The sequence below is a fragment of the Enhydra lutris genome, unplaced genomic scaffold, assembly GCF_002288905.1.
Source record: "Enhydra lutris kenyoni isolate GAN:26980312 unplaced genomic scaffold, ASM228890v2 scaffoldscaffold21, whole genome shotgun sequence".
NCBI classification, from domain to species: Eukaryota; Metazoa; Chordata; class Mammalia; order Carnivora; family Mustelidae; genus Enhydra; species Enhydra lutris.
Window position 1 is genome coordinate 74350422 of NW_019154105.1, and position 16270 is coordinate 74366691.

General features: G+C 33.7%; 1 protein-coding gene across 1 annotated transcript in view; it reads left to right on the plus strand.

Moving 5' to 3' along the window:
- The window catches only part of LOC111149083 (solute carrier family 7 member 11), a 73254-nt gene extending 71553 nt beyond the window's left edge, over positions 1–1701 (plus strand). Inside the window, exon 12 of the mRNA XM_022505990.1 lies at positions 952–1701. Coding sequence (XP_022361698.1) covers positions 952–1019 — 68 coding nt within the window. The 3' untranslated portion in view covers positions 1020–1701. The remainder of the gene's footprint in view (positions 1–951) is intronic.
- The last annotated feature ends 14569 nt before the right edge of the window (positions 1702–16270 follow it).

Consider the following 16270-nt stretch of genomic DNA (forward strand, 5'->3'; position numbering starts at 1 on the left):
TCCTTGAGAATGGTCACATCAACAACCAAGACCCCAGCAACAGCCCCAGCCTCTGGGACCAGATGCAGAGTGGGGGCACTCCAGGCTACTCCATCGGCTGGGACCAGTGTCATTGAGGAGGACCGTGGAAGACCTTTGTAGCAAAAGCTGCATACATCCACAATACTGAGGCTTGCTGGGGTTTTCCAGCTTCTGACTGAGGGATGGGGTGATACAGGCAAAATTCTTTCTTTACTTTTCTGGGCAGATATCCTCAATGTTTTAGCTCTGCCAGACTTTTGCCCTCTTTTCTTTGTTGTTTAGAATTTCCCTGATCTGTTATCTTCAGTTTATATCTGTTTATTTATTGTTCTTGGTGTATTTTTTGGTTCCCTTGTCTTTTCGTTTTTTTGTTTTGTTTTGTTTTGTGGAGAGGCAAGTGTTGGGACCTCCTAGCCCTCTATCTTGCTGATGGCACTCCCAAGTCCCTCATTCTGCAGATGAGGAAATAAGGCCTTGGGACATAACGTGTTTTACTCAGTAATATGTGACAAGTTTAAGGCCAGACATTATAGTATGAGTCTTTTGATTTTTCTGAGGAATTGTTTGTAATCTCATAGGTACTAAAATAATAATTTCAAAGGGAATAGGAAGTGTATTTTTAAAATTTATTTATCTTGGTTCTATTGCCTTGAAATATTTTCAGCCTCCTGGTTTATGAATAGAAGTTCTTATTTGAATACAAAATATTAATGTATTCTTGCTGAGAAGCCATCATGGGAAGTTACAGAAGTGACAAATAATTAATTGAGCATGATGGGATTCTAATGAAGTAAACAGTTCTTGAAAGTGCTCTATGAAATAGGCGGTTATGTGTTTTCAGTATTCAACCCCAAATAATTCACATTTTGCTGTTTTTACGCATTTCTGACTTCTGTGCATTTTTAATTTCTCTTTTTTATTTCTTTGTAGACAGAATAACCAGAACATTGCAAATAATACTGGAAGTTGTACCAGAAGAAGATTGTCATAAATTATGAATTAATGCATCTGAAATCTTGGCAATCTATTCTTGGCCTTGTGTCTGCCCAGAGGGCTGAAACAAAATGTGCATCTTCAGGCATTTTATGAAAATCCAGAGGATTGCAACTTTGGTGATGGACTAAAGGAATCAGTTGTTGCTATTCCTATCTTTTAATGTGTTCAAGCTGGTTTCTAAGAAATTTAGTTTTAACTCCAGGTAGTTACTGAAAGCAGATGTGTTATGCAAGTATTCAATGAGTTCACATGATTTTGGAAGTTCTGATACCTACGTGAAGTGAGAGGAAAAAGATTACTGAGTGAACAATTCCTTTAGTGATCTTTGTAACATATCTCATCATGAACACCGAGATGTTTTCTGTGTATATGGCTTTTATAGAAATAATTTTTATATACTGTAGATGACTATACTGTGAAAAGTGTTTTCTGCTCTTTTGGGGGGGAAATTGTACATCATCATTCTGAACTGAGGAAAGAAAGAAATACATTTTATGTTGGCATTGCATTGCTTCCTCTTAGACACCAACTTAGATATCACTCATCTTTTACTGCATTACACCCAGAGCATTCTGAACAAACGACAGAGAGGAAATGCCTAATTTTAATGAATACATTAAAAAAGAGTTTCCAGGGGCTATTGTTTATGAGAAAAATCCAGGAATTTTGTCTAAAAATTCTGATAATTGATTATGTTAAGATTTTTTTTTTTTACACTCTTTATCAGGAAAACCCACTTTGTTTTCATGGCAGCCCACTTGATCATGAGAGGATGTAACATCTTTCTTAGAGAAAGCAATAGTCAATTTGTTATTAAAGCCTCTTAAGCACAATCATTTGTTTCCCTAATAACTTACCCCTTGATAATATAGCTAAATATATGCATTTTTAAATCTTTAAATTGCAATTTCCTTATAAGACAGAAATCAACAAGAAGGAGAATACCCAAAATATTATGCCCAACCCTATAATCATATCTATTTGCAGCGTTAGTGATTACGAACAATTTTTAATCTCATAGCTATTTTTACATGGTAATAAATTTTGACAGTTTGTACATTTCCTTTATATATTTTATATTCTGTTAAAATATCTCTTCAGATGAAACTGTCCAGATTAATTATGAAAAGGCATATATTTACATAAAAATTGAGGAAGAAATGTCACTGCTAAATAAGATTTACAACTGATGTTTCTAAAAATTTTCCACTTCTTTATCTTAGCTTTGTCAGTTATTTCCTCACCTTAATTATCATTCAGCTTGCAAAAGAGATAACTGATAACAAATTCACTAAAAGAAGGAGAAACTGTGTGTGTGTGTATTCAGACAGGTGTTTTATGCTAGGTTTAGGAAATATTGTGGAATTTTCAAATAGGGTAATATAATGATGGGATGTGTAAACCATTATTTACATATATCTAAGATCAAATAGTCATACCAGAGTATGTTTCATCCTCTAATTTTAAAAGTAACAATTTTTGAAAGAACTACACTGATTAAAATCATTGAGCTGATACAGAGTTTATAGAAAATTGACCAAAGCAGAAATGATAATTTATAATTTGAGGCAATTCCAAGTCACTAATTTCAGTTTTTGCTCTTGATAACATTTAATACACATTCAAGATAGACATTATTTTCAGCCAAACCTGGTGTTTGGGTCTTTAAGTGAATTCATAAAAATTCCTTCCCTTTTTTCTTCCCATCTGGTTTTCAAATTTGATCTGTAGTCTCTGCTTCTTATATCCATTTGTCTGTATCTCTTGCCACTCTGTTGCTGAGGTAGAAATAGATTGTGTTTATATTCCCCCCCCCTTTTTTTTAACCATCTAGGCCCATGTAATATAAACCAGAAAACTCTTCTTAAGGGTTTTTATGGGGTTTGTTTGTTTTTTGTTTGTTTTGTCTAATGAAAAAAAAATAGTAAGATCACATGGAGAGGTTTACATAGTTCTTGATTATTCCTGAGAATTATGTGCTTATAACCACAGTGACAGATAGGTCTCATTTTATTTTGTTATTTTTTGTTTTAATTTCTTTTCAAATATAACATCATAAGAGCTAACTAGGATGCATTTCATTATTTTTCCCATCATTTAAAAAAAATGATTTTTGCATTGTTAAATTTCTAATGCTACTATAATTTTTAACCTGACAGAGAGTAAGTCGGTCAGTAATTTTTTAAAAAGTAATAAAGACTAAGTTGTACTTCAGTTTATTTTTAGGATATACCACGACAAGGTGCAGGGTTTCAATAATCTGGAAATCGATATTCATAATTTTTATTCAGATAATATCAAATCAAGACAACTCTATTTGAAAACTCTCCTGAACACTAATATGTATATTTTTATTTATACTAAGTAAAATTTTTTCTCATATATTTAAAATTATATAGAGAGACAATTATATATAAACCATTACATTATACCCGCACCATTGTGGATATTCAAATGTTTATATACATATTATGAGTTTATTATAACACAAAAAGTAAAAGTGGCCAATACAGTTTAAGACAACAAATATACTATTTTCAAATGTACTACTTTTTGAGTAACATGGAGTCTCAAGTATTTAATTGCGAATTAAACGGATTTAGTAAAGACTTCCAAAGCTAAAACAATTTGATTAAAAAAATGGACTGATTCTCCTTATGCAATTACAAATATTTCAGTAAATGTTTTTGACTCACTTTTAAAAATGTTAGATTATTTTCCTGAGATTTTTCTTTGGTCAGTTGAGGAAAATTGGACTATTATGAATGTTTAGGTCAGCTGGAAATAGATCTTGTTCTTGTCTTTCTTCAGGAGATTAAAGATTTGTCTTAGAAAAGATGGCGGACTCCAGTACGCAACATAAATGTTAGGTGTGTGCACCCACAAATATACATGTGTGCTTATACTGTATTCTTTCCCATCTCTGCTGGGACAAAAGTAGGATAGATTATTAGGTTACATTAGCAATGCATAGCAGTTTCTCTAACACTAAAACAGGTATGTCAAAACAAATTTCTGGATTATTTTATGTGTCTGGTGAAAGTGTTTCTCCAGTTGCTATTTGGTATATTAACAGACAGTTAACCTGAGTATAATTACTTAACTCAACATAATTTTTATGAACCGTAATCAGTCTTCAGGAAACTCATTATTTTACCTCTATTTGTAGATGAATGTAATACCAACCAAGAAAGAGGGCATCGTTGACCTATAGAGGATTTCTTATAATTGAGGTATAGGTTATGAGAATATAGAATACTGAAGCCCTGAGTAGCAGGAAATGAAAGATAGCATATGACTGGAAGTAATGATATTTTGATGTAACTTATTATGCCGCATGGTCAGAGAAGTATTAAAAATTAATTGTCTGTTGTGCATAAGTGGATATCCCAAGTAACTAATGAAATGTGGCTTCAGTGCCCCTCACTTAGACATGTCCCTTCCTAATGTTGCATTTGGAAATTTATATTAATTTTTTTGAAGAAGATCAGAAAAATTGTATACATTTCTGGCCCTACAAAATCTGCATCTGTCCCTGTGAGTATAGTAAAATAACTTCCATTACTTTTTCTAGTAGAAATAAACACAGGCCATTTATAGAATATATCTTTAAAAAAAGTTTTGAGTTAATTGAAGTATCTATGTATAATTTTACATGGCTGTCATATATTTTTATATTTTGTGATATATAAGGAGAGTGTTCACTTTTGATATATTTTATGATTCAGTTCTGAGTGACAGAAAAGCAACAAATAGGGTTTTAATTGTAATTATTTTTCTTAGGAAAGAAATATAGTGAGATTTGGAATTTGAATGCAGATGAGTAAAAGATTGATTTTACTTAAATGTAATCTTGCTTCATTTTACCCCACATGATATGCTGTATGTTGGTGCTGATAATGTTTACAGAGTCACATTTTACTTTGTTAACAATTTTAACAATTCAAAGTCAGGAATTAAAGCATGACATTGTGTAACTGGCAAGAAACTTGTGGCGGGTATATAGGTAATGAGGCATCTTGACAGCTTCTGTTTACATAATTTATATGTAAGGTAAAAATTTATTACCTATAAGTGTATTTTAGGTTAATTTTCTCATAAACAGTATTTTAAATGTATCTCAATATATATAATACCTCAAAGTATAAACTCTAGGTAGTTTTAATACTGTTCTTAAAAAGTTATCTTAACAGCCAAATTTTGAAGATAATCCTTACCTCTTTTTGTTGCATTTTCAAATTAATTGATGTCTAAAATAAATGCTTGGTCTATTTTCAGATTCAAAACAAATTCACAAAGGTGTAAATCCCAGTCTCACAGAAAGTTCACCAGGTCTCCATGTTGTGAGATATTGTCTGTCTTTACAACCTCCTAAGGATATTAGCTTGATCTATTTGAACCATTTCTGTTTTTTCTTTTAAATGAATCCATGATTTCCTTTGTTTTATTTGTCATATTTTGACATGATAGCCTCGAGATGGGAGTGAGTCTTAATTTGAACTAACACAATGACCCTAGATATCCTTAGTGTGAAACTGCCCCTTGGTTTATTTCCTTGAGAGTCCTCATCTCTCTTGTCTTTGTTACTGTTGGCCTTAAAATATCAGTGGGAGATGGTTATCTCAATAGTTATCTATTACATGTGTGTATTTCAAGTACTTGGATCAAGGGTGCATTTATGGTATCAGTAACAGCCTTAACAGTTGTACAGAGAAAAATTCTCTCAAGAAAACTGTGGAGTAGTAGGCATCTGAGAGCCATGCAGATGGACACAATGGTTTGAAAATGAATATACTTGTTCTTCCCTCCACCTATACACTACTGACTTTTTTTTTTAAAGTATGACTTTCAAGCACATTAATTTATTGGTTAGAAGACTTGTTTGCTGAGTCCTTCCTTATTATCTCTTGAAGTCTTTAGAGGTCATGCTGAAAGCTACAGAAACAAACAAAAAAGACTGAATCACAGTTATGTCTTTTGCAGAAGGGATTGTATTTTGAGCACCTTGGGTGACAGTGTACTTTGCACAAAATCTTATAGGAAAACTTATTAGGCCTTTGGGTGTTACATGTGTATAACTGGTTGGGTTGGGAGGGATTTGACTTAGATGATGATTATGAAAGATAGACCTCACTTACTCCTACTAGTTAGTAATCTTCAGTACATGCTCGGAAGCTCATTTGTATCAGACCTGGAGGCAATGCAATGTAGTTCCTTGTTTTTGATTTGAACTGTCTTATTTTGAAAGATTTTGGAATAATTTTTTTCCCTAGAATTTCTCCTTCATTCAAAATTTTCATTTACTGACTAATGTAATATAAAGAAAATTATCTTAAAGTAAAGTAATACTTTGGGGAAATAAAACAGATTGTTTCAAATGAATGTATGTGCTTTTAACAGAATAGGAGTAATCTACATTAAACTACTGTTGTTTTAAGAATTTCATACACTACCATATAGCACTTTTCAATTGCTCTGGAAGCAAAAAAAAAAAAAAAAAAAAAAAAAAAAAAAGACCCCCATATATATCTATGGTTATCACATAAACCACAAGAATCCTCCAAAAATTTTAAGTAGTCTTGGATTTTTTTTTAATCCTCTCCTTGAAGAAATTTTTTACTTAATAGTTTTCCCTTGTGGATAGTATTACCAATGCTATAAATCTGGAACTAAACTGTTGATACTTAAATGTTGAAAACCAGGTTCTTCTTTTGACATTATCCATGAACAGAGAGCGATATATGACTTTACTTTTTCAGGATATTTGAGGCCAATGTTATTTTGAACACAAGCATGAGCCTCAATTTTCTATTTCTTTTTAGATGTGTTGCAATGTAATAGTAATGAGTTTTCAGTGATACCCCTCAACGTTTTGAAAACTGTGGAAACATAAGCGCTAGATGTGTTAGGAGTTCATTGTTTAGTACCATGAAATGTAGTCTTCTCTCTGTGCCAAATTGGTGAACAGACATGTAGTTGTGTTTTATTAATATTAAATGTTTGCTACCTGTGTTTTTATAATAAGCACAAGTCAGAAAAAGGCAAGACAAATGGCGTCTTGCATTGAATGCTTGACAAACTTTATTTGTCCTACTTTTCTGACAAATATTTGACTCCAGATTTCATAGAGTTTTTTTTTTTTTTTTAATGTAGGGTGGATTAGGTGGTAGTGATGCACTGGTAGAGATGGCGTTTAGTTATTGACTCCGAATTCATGTCATGATGAGTTTTTTGTGTCTTCTTATTGTATGTATATCTGTATTTACTTTATATAAAAATGGATTTAGTGAGCTTTGTGCTAAATCTGCCTAGTAACAGTGACTTCTTTTTCAATTATCAAGGGATAGAAAATATGTGTGTCGGTATGTTCATATTAACATATTATTAGGTACTGTATATGAATGTGTTTAAATGCTTCTGACAATATATATGGCAAGCATCAATAATTTTCATCCACGGAATCAGGTTAGACCAGTGGAAAAAGTGATAGTCAAAATCCTCTGGAGGATTGTGCTGACAGCCATCTTTTTGATGTATATTTCAATTGTAATTTATAGACCAGCTCTAACCCCTAACATGAATCTGGAATGCATTTGTCATGACCTTGTACCATTCCCCTAACTGAGGGGTGGGGGTATAGCATTTGGCCTTGTCATCTAAAATATAGGAACAGAACAATCCATTTGGGGAAGAATGAGTCTCAGTATCCTAAATGGGCCTCATCTATGGTGGGGTTTCTTCACTCTGACAGTATGATGATAAAACTTGGTAAAGGGGTCTGTGTATATTTTGTGCAAATTTTACACAATGTTTTATATTGATAAATGCTTAAATAGCAAAATCCCTTTTCTGTGTCTACATTCCAACCATATTAGGAGTACTGATTTATTTAGATATTTAACTATGAAAATATAAATGGCACAAAGGGACTTTCATCTGTGGATTGTGTTGTGTTTCTTAAGGTTCTCTGGCACTGATGCCTATACCATCATGAGATATGTGAAATAAAATGGATTTTTGTACAATTTAATGATTTCCCTCTGGGGAGAGTTCTGGTGCAGCAATTACACTGCCAGATGGTGTTTATGGGCTATTTGTGTGAGCGGTAAGATACTATGAAATAAGAGTGCTTTCATCTGATGGAAAGTCTTGACACATGTGTTTTTGTATGGAATAAATTTTGGTGCAATATGACGTAACAATTTTGCAATGAATTTAATTTCATTTGTATTATGTATCTGTATACCCATCATGCTTCTAGTTGCTTCAACCCTTGTACATGTATTTTTGTCCGTATTTTTTAGTTGAAAATATTTTAAATGGAAATGAAATAAACATTTGATAGTTACATAAGAAAAGTCATGTTTTGCTTTTTTTTTTTTTTTTTAAGCAGTGTACATGTTTTGCTTTTTTTTTTTTTTTAAAGCAGTGTACTTCCCAACAAGTTGAAGCCTTTGGTTTTGATGATTGGATTTATATATCATTGATTCTGTGAATTTGTTGGGTATTTCCCTTGGCATCAATTCTCTATACAAGAAACTGAAAGTGGTGGCAAACACTACAAAGACTACAGACATTCTTCTTCCTTAATGGATTATGTCCATCTGTGCTCTGGTCTGAAATATCGTACCAACTTCTCTCTTCTGTTGTCCCCTGTCGTAGTTCAGTCTTATTTCTTGCCTCTTAGCAGTCTCATGTCTTGTCTGTCTCTATTTCAACCTTCACATGTTTCCCCAGGATGTTCTTGCAGAAACACAAATACAGTAAAAGTCTTCAATGGCTTTACATTTACTTATTTATTTTTCTGGATAGATAAATCCAAACTCCTCTGCATAACACAGTGTTTTGCATAATCTGCTGTCCTTCTCTCTGCAGTTACAAATGGCCACTTCCGCATTCTCTGCAGCCATAGAAAATGTTCTTTTTTTCCAGTAGTTTAACAACAACAACAACAAAAAATGCTATTATTTCATTTGACACACTGTAGATTATAGGAATTATATTTTTCTTTGCCCATTGCTATCTTCTACATTCCACATAGCGAATTTCTACCCAACATTCAAGACCAAGTTTAAAAGTCACCTCTTCCAGAAACCTTCCCCAAGATTGATCCTTGAATACCTTCACCATCTTAGGTGCACATTTTCTATTGAACGCATCACGTCATTGAAATTGCAGTACTCGACTCCCTCCTCTGCCTAGATTTGAAATTGTCTGTGTGTGTATGTGTGTGTGTGCCTTTCACTGACTAAAGCATAGTAAGTACTCAATGTTTATTAAATTAATATATTCAGTGAATGAATGAATGAATGAGTGAATGGCTTATATTCGTTAGGTTTCATGGTAAGTTTTTCTCAGATGTGGTTTTTATTACCTCTAAATTTAAGCAATCCATTAGATTCTATGGAAAGAATATTTCCACAGACTATCTTAACGTCAGAATGTAAGAAAACTAAGGAGTTTTAGTCTCTGCCATCCCATGTTCTCCCCTCCCATTCTTTCTTTTTCTCTTTCTCCCATTGCCCCCATCTCCGGTTCATGTCAGTAAGTGGGTTCTGAGAGAGGAAATGAAGAGTCAAATGACCTACTATGAACTTTTCCTGTGGAAAGACACTTAGGTTTTTTTTTTTTTTTTTCAACAAGGTATTGTTTTCATAATAAGTTGAAAAAATGCTCAGAAATGTAGAGCAGAAGGATCCTAAAGTTTTGATGACCAAAACTCTCTTTGAAGTAGATGCAGGAGGTTGAGTAGCACTTTTCCCTGCTGAAATGCTTTAGGAAAACAAAAAGTAAACTAATAACTTTGGCACCTGTTAAATTAAAACTATTTTGAAAAGAATTATAAACCATCCCATATGCCATATACTTATTTTAAAGTTAATGAATGTGACTGGAAATGTGTTTAGTAAAAATATACAGAAAAACTTAGATATTACATGATGGGTAATATTTGCTTTTAAACTACCATTAGGCCCTTAAACATGCTGGTTTAGGTTTGCAAATCCTTTTGCTTCTGGAATACCTCTAATAATTTTCTGCTTGAATTTTTATGCTATGTCTAATGTATAAAGATTTGAGATCATTATATATGCTGGGATGGGGTCATTGGGCCATGGATAACTACTGTTGCTCTTGCCTCCACATGCCATAAAAATTATATTTGCAGACTTCCTGGAGATCTGGCTTTGAAGGTCAGGTCTTTATAGCCATCTTATTGTTTTTATAGTCTTAAGCTTAAGAACACCTGGTCGCCAGCAGTCATGGGCTCATTCTTTCAAGAAATGTTTGATGTTTGAAAGAATTCAGAAATAAAACTGTAATTATGATTCAATACTTTTAAAAACTTTAGCTTTGAAGATTTATTAATCTCTGAAAGATGTGAAACAGGGTTTCAAAGTTATTAATTCAGGTTAAATACTACAAAAATTGAAATACCCTCTAGCTATAATAAAATAACGAAGTATAAATGAGGATAACCCTAAGAAAAATGTGAGCAAGCTAGTTATTTTCCTCTCATTTTATTTTTTCTTAAAAATAAGAGAAACTAATCTTACTTCTGTCATAGTAATTAACATTGTGATTCTATAACTGCATGTTCTTTTGTCATCATGCATTCCATTTCCTAAAATCTGAAGACACCATAAAAATTTCTTTCATATTCTGACTTCTGCCTTAAACTTATATTTACTTCTTATTCTCCCATTGTTATGTTCCTCTCAGAATTTGTTACTTAAGTAAGTAAAGTCAAAGTTTTAAGCAACTACCCAGTGCCAGCCATACGGTTGATGCTAGAGATACAAAACGGTTGACAATTTGTATTACCTCGGCTTCTTGAAGCTGGGGGGTACAAATATTTTTTTTCTCCTAGTCATTAAAACATATTGATAAAACTAGGGTCTCAGGTGCTATAAAACAATATGCCCAGATGTGATCAAGTCCTAGGACATTGGTGAAGGCTTTCCTAGAGATGTATTATTTGATATTGAAGGACGGGTGCACATTAATAGGTAAAGTAGAATCTGGATGAGGAGTGTTATAGGCAATGCAAACTGTGATAAAGGCCCTGAGCCAGAAAAAGTAGGGCTTGTTTAAGGAAATAAATGCAGGACCAGTGGAACCAGAGCATGGGGACAACATACATAATGTATCTCTAGAGAGGAGCACTTGTGGAAGACTCATTAGCCAATGTTCAAGACATTGGTTTTTACCCAGTGTTATGGAGATGGCTTAGACGAATGAAAATCACACATAATCTGCACATTGAACTTTATCAAAATTTCAGATCTTATCCTATGTTAACATCTCTGAATAGAATCACTTCAAATAGTAAAACGTAATTTCCATTTTATTATTTATTTATTTATTATTATTATTAGTAGTAGTAGTAGTAGTAGTATATTTTATCTAATTAGTTTACACTGCCCAAAGTGTTTGTAAACTGAAATAAGCTCAGGACATATATTTTGAAAAGGAAAGTAACTGCAGGAATTACATAATCAACAAATGGAAATCTTTTTTTTTTTCCCCCAAGAAATTTTACTGTTGTCTCTTCTTACCATGTTTTCCTTCCTTTTTCAAGTTAGATTACATCTGACCTGTACTGTTAAGTGCTCACCAATGTTCATCTCAAGGCCAATTTATAATTTCTTTTTTTGAGAAATATTTCTCTGGTGCTATAATTTTTTAACCTAATCTTAACTTCTATTTTTTTTTTTTTTTGCTCAAGTGAAAACATTAAACAAAAACTACTTCACATGACATATTATTCAACAGAGTTATTATCTTAGAAGAAAAGAAAATCTTCATTTTATTATGAAAAAAGTGAGTACAGTAAAATTATTTGAAGTTTTTCTGGTTTTGTAGAAATAGAATGGATTTTTTTTTAATTTCTTTTTAGCATAACAGTATTCATTGTTTTTGCATCACAGCCAGCGCTCCATGCAATACGTGCCCTCCTTAATACCCACTACCTGGCTCCCCCAACCTCCGACCCCTTGTCCCTTCAAAACCCTCAGGTTGTTTTTCAGAGTCCATAGTCTCTCATGGTTCACCTCCCCTTCCAATTTCCCTCAACTCCCTTCTCCTCTCCATCTCCCCACGTCCACCATGTTATTTGTTATGCTCCACAAATAAGTGAAACCATATGATAATTGACTCTCTCTGCTTGACTTATTTCACTCAGAATGGATTTTTAGTGCTTTCTACTCTTTATGATTCACAATGGATAAAAGGTGACTCTTCTAGCAAGATTACATTTGTTTAAGGAATTAGAGAAATACAGAAATTTGAGATTATTTAAAGAACACTTACTTGGAAAACAAGGAATTATCTGATACAGTTCCCCCGCACCCTAGCTTTATTAAGATGTAATTGACAAATAATATTGCATAAGTTTAATGTATATAATGTGATGAAATGACATATGTAGATATTGTGAAAATGATCACCACATTAAGGTTAGTTATCACATCCATCACCTCATATAGTTACCACTTTTTTGTGGCAGCAACATTTAAGATTTACTCTCTTAGTAAATTTCATTTTCATCATCCATTCATCTGCCATCAGACACTTAGGTTGTTTTTATATTTTAGCAATTATAAATAATGGTGTAATGAACAAGGTTGTATAGATATATCTGGGAGATTCTGGTTTCTTCTCCTTTGTATGTACATCCAGAAGTGGGATTGCTGGATCATACTGTAATTCTTTTTTTTTTTTTTTTTTTTAAGAATCTCCAAACTGTTTTCCATAGTGACTGTACCAGTGTACATCCCTACCAACAGTGTACAGGGACACACTTCCTCCACATTTTCATCAATATTTGTTATTTCTTGTCTTTTTGATACTTGTCATTCTAACAAGTGTGAGGTGGTATCTCTTTGTGGTTTTGATTTGGATTTTCTTGATGATTAGTGATGTTGAGCACATTTGCATGTGCCTGTTGGCTATTTGTATAGAATTTTAGAAAATGTCTATTCAGGTCCTCGGCCCATTTTGTTTTATTTTGTTATTTTATTTTATTTATTTATTTATTTATTTATTATTTTGAGAGACCGAGAGAAAGAACATTAGTGGAGAGAGGAACAGAGGGAGAGAGAGAATCTCAAGACTCCACTGAGCATGGAACCTGTCATGGGGTTCCATCTCAGGACCCTGAGGACATGACCTGAGCCAAAATCAAGAGTTAGACACCCAAATGATTTAGGCACCCCATGCCCTCTCTTCTGCTCATTTTAAAAACAGATCTTAAAATATTTTGGAGAGTTTTTTTGCTATCGAGTTATAGGAATTCCTTATATATTTTGGACATTAACCCCTTATCAAATATGTGGTTTACAAACATTTTTCTCCTATTTCACAGGTTGCCTTTACATTTTGTTGATTATTGCTTTTGCTGAGCAGAAACTTTTTATTTTATTGTAGCTCCACTTGTTTAATATGCTTTTGTTACTCCTGCTTTTGGTATCATCTTCATAAAATTTTCACCAAGAACAATATCAAGGAAATTTTTCTTACTGTTTTCTTTGGGACTTTTATGGTTTTAAGATTTACATGGAAGTCTTTAATCTATTTTGAGTTAATTTTTTAAAAAGATTTCATTTATTTATTTGACAGAGAGAGCAGAGCAGGGTGGGGGGGCAGAAAGAGAGGGAGAAGCAGACTTCCTGTTCAGCAGGAAGCTAGACCTGGGGCTTTACCTCAGGACTCTTAAATCATGACCTGAGCCAAAGGCAGATGCTTAACCAACTGAGCCACCCAGGTGCCCCTTTCTTGAGTTAATTTGTGTGAGTGGTTTCAGATACAAGTTAAATTTCATTATTCTGCAAGTGATTATCCTGATTTCTTAGCACCATTTATTGAAGATTATCTTTCCCTATTGAGCATTCTGGGTTTCCTTGTCAAATACTAGTTGGCTGTATCTACATGGATGTATTTCTGGGCTCTTGATTCTATTCCATTGGTCTATGTGTCCACTTTTATGCCAGTGCCATACTATTTGATTACTACAGTGCCATAATAAAGTGAGAAATCAGGAGTATGGTGCCTCCAGCTTCATTCTTCTTTCTCAAGATTGCTTTGGATATTTGGGATCTATTGTGGGTTCCATACAAATTTTAGAATTTTTTTCTTATTCTGTGAAATATGCCATTGGAGTTTTGGTATGGATTGCATTGAATCTATAGATTGCTTTGGGTTATAGGGACATTTGGCAATATTAATTCTTCTGACCCAATAATGACATATCTTCCCATTTATTTGTGTCTTCAGTTTCTTTAATCATTTTCTTAATTTTCAGTGTACAAATTTTTTATCTCCTTGGTTAAACTTATTCTTAAGTTTTTAGTGTTTTCAATAATATTGTGAATATGATTGTTTTCTTTATTTTATTTTCAGATAATTTGTTGTTGGTGTACAGAAATGCAACAGATTTTTATGTATTGATTTTGTATCCTACTACTTTACTGAATTAGTTTATTAGATCTAATAGTTTTTTGATAGAGTATTTAGAATTTAGTGAATATATGATCTTGTCATCTTCAAACAGAAAATTTTAGTTCTTCCTTTCTGATTTGGATTCCCTTTATTTCTTTTTCTTGCCTAACTACTCTAGCTAGGACTCCCAATACTATGTTGAATAAGAGTGGTGAGAGTTGCTGCTGGTCTTAGAAAAACTTTCAACATTTCACCATTAAAGTGACAACTATGGTTTGTCATATAATAGCCTCTATTATTTCAAGATGTTTCTTCCATACTCAATTTGTTGAGAGTTTTTATCACTGAAGGATATTCTATTGTCAAATGCTTTTTCTGCATTTATTGAGATCATATGATTTTTACCTTTCATTTTATTAATGTGGTACATGACATTTATCGATTTGCGTATATTATACCATCTTTGCATCCCAAGAATAAATCCCACTTGGTCATTGTGTATGACCCTTTCAGTGTGCTTCTGAATTTGGTTTGCTAGCACTTTGTTGGTAATTTTTGAATCTATGTTCATCTGACTTGGCTCCCCAGCCAGATGTAAGGTGCCACTGGCTAGACTCTGTATCCAGGCTGGGCTTCATGATTGGGCAGTATGCTGGCTATGCTCCACTCTTTGGCAGGGCTTCTGGCTGGGGTCCCTGGTCAAGCAGGGCTACCAGCTATGCCTTATACTTGTGTGGGGCTGTTGGCTATCCTCCATGATTGGGTGGGGTTGCTGGCTGGTCCCTGTGTCTGGAAGAGACCACAGGCTGTGGCAGTACATCAGCTCAGGTCCAAGTCTGCTTGGGGTCACTGTTTGGGCTCTGTTGTAGACAGTGCCAGAGGTTATGCTCTGTAGTTGGGCAAGCCTGCTGACTTGACTCAGTCTGAGGAGGGCTACAGAACGGACTCCACAGGTGCCCAGAATCTCTGGCCAGGCTTGCTGCTGAAGCAGGACTAGAGAATATACTCAGCAATTGGATGGGGCACTGACTTTCCTCCCTGACCAGGAGGGCTCAAAGACGTGCTTGGTGGTTTTCTACAGTACTTGGATAAAAGATTTAAATCTTTGTCTGAGTTTTTTCTTGATTGGAGATGTATAAACTTAACTGTTGTATAGCAGAGGTTAGTACCTGAAAGAATAAGATTATTAAGAGTCACATAAAGTACAGAGATTAAGAAATGGAGAAAGAATGTTTCCTGGTTTCCTGTAACTTTGCAGTTCAAGATTTGGGGCCCTTTCTGAGGCCAAACTAATAATGGCTCTTTAAGACATGGCTATTTCCTTATCATATTCCCTCTTTTACTTTAATTATTTGAATTGGCTTCTGTTACTTACATCCAAAAGTTTTAGATAATATGATATAATACATCATAATGAACTTGTTAAGGCTGAGAGTATGTTTTTGACTGCTCCTGGTAGCAGAAGATAATACAATACAGTAACTGTCATTGGGCATATTTTCACTAACTACATACCTGAAAGTACAAAGTCCAGGATAGCTCCCAACTTGAACAAAATATGAGAAATAGAGGATGACATCAAAGAAATGCAATATATAGTGTCATCATCCCAAACAGACATTCATCTTGTATTCAAAGTCTTAGTAGGTTCTCACTGCTCTTTTCCCTTTTAGTTCCTCTTCTTCCTTCCATTCCTCTCCAGATCATGCAAGCTTACTCCATGGTGGCTAAGCTCTTCTCTTTTACACTCTTCAATGGAAAGCCATCAGTTCCCATCATCTCCAACTGTCAATTTTATTTGCTTGTGTAATCAGAA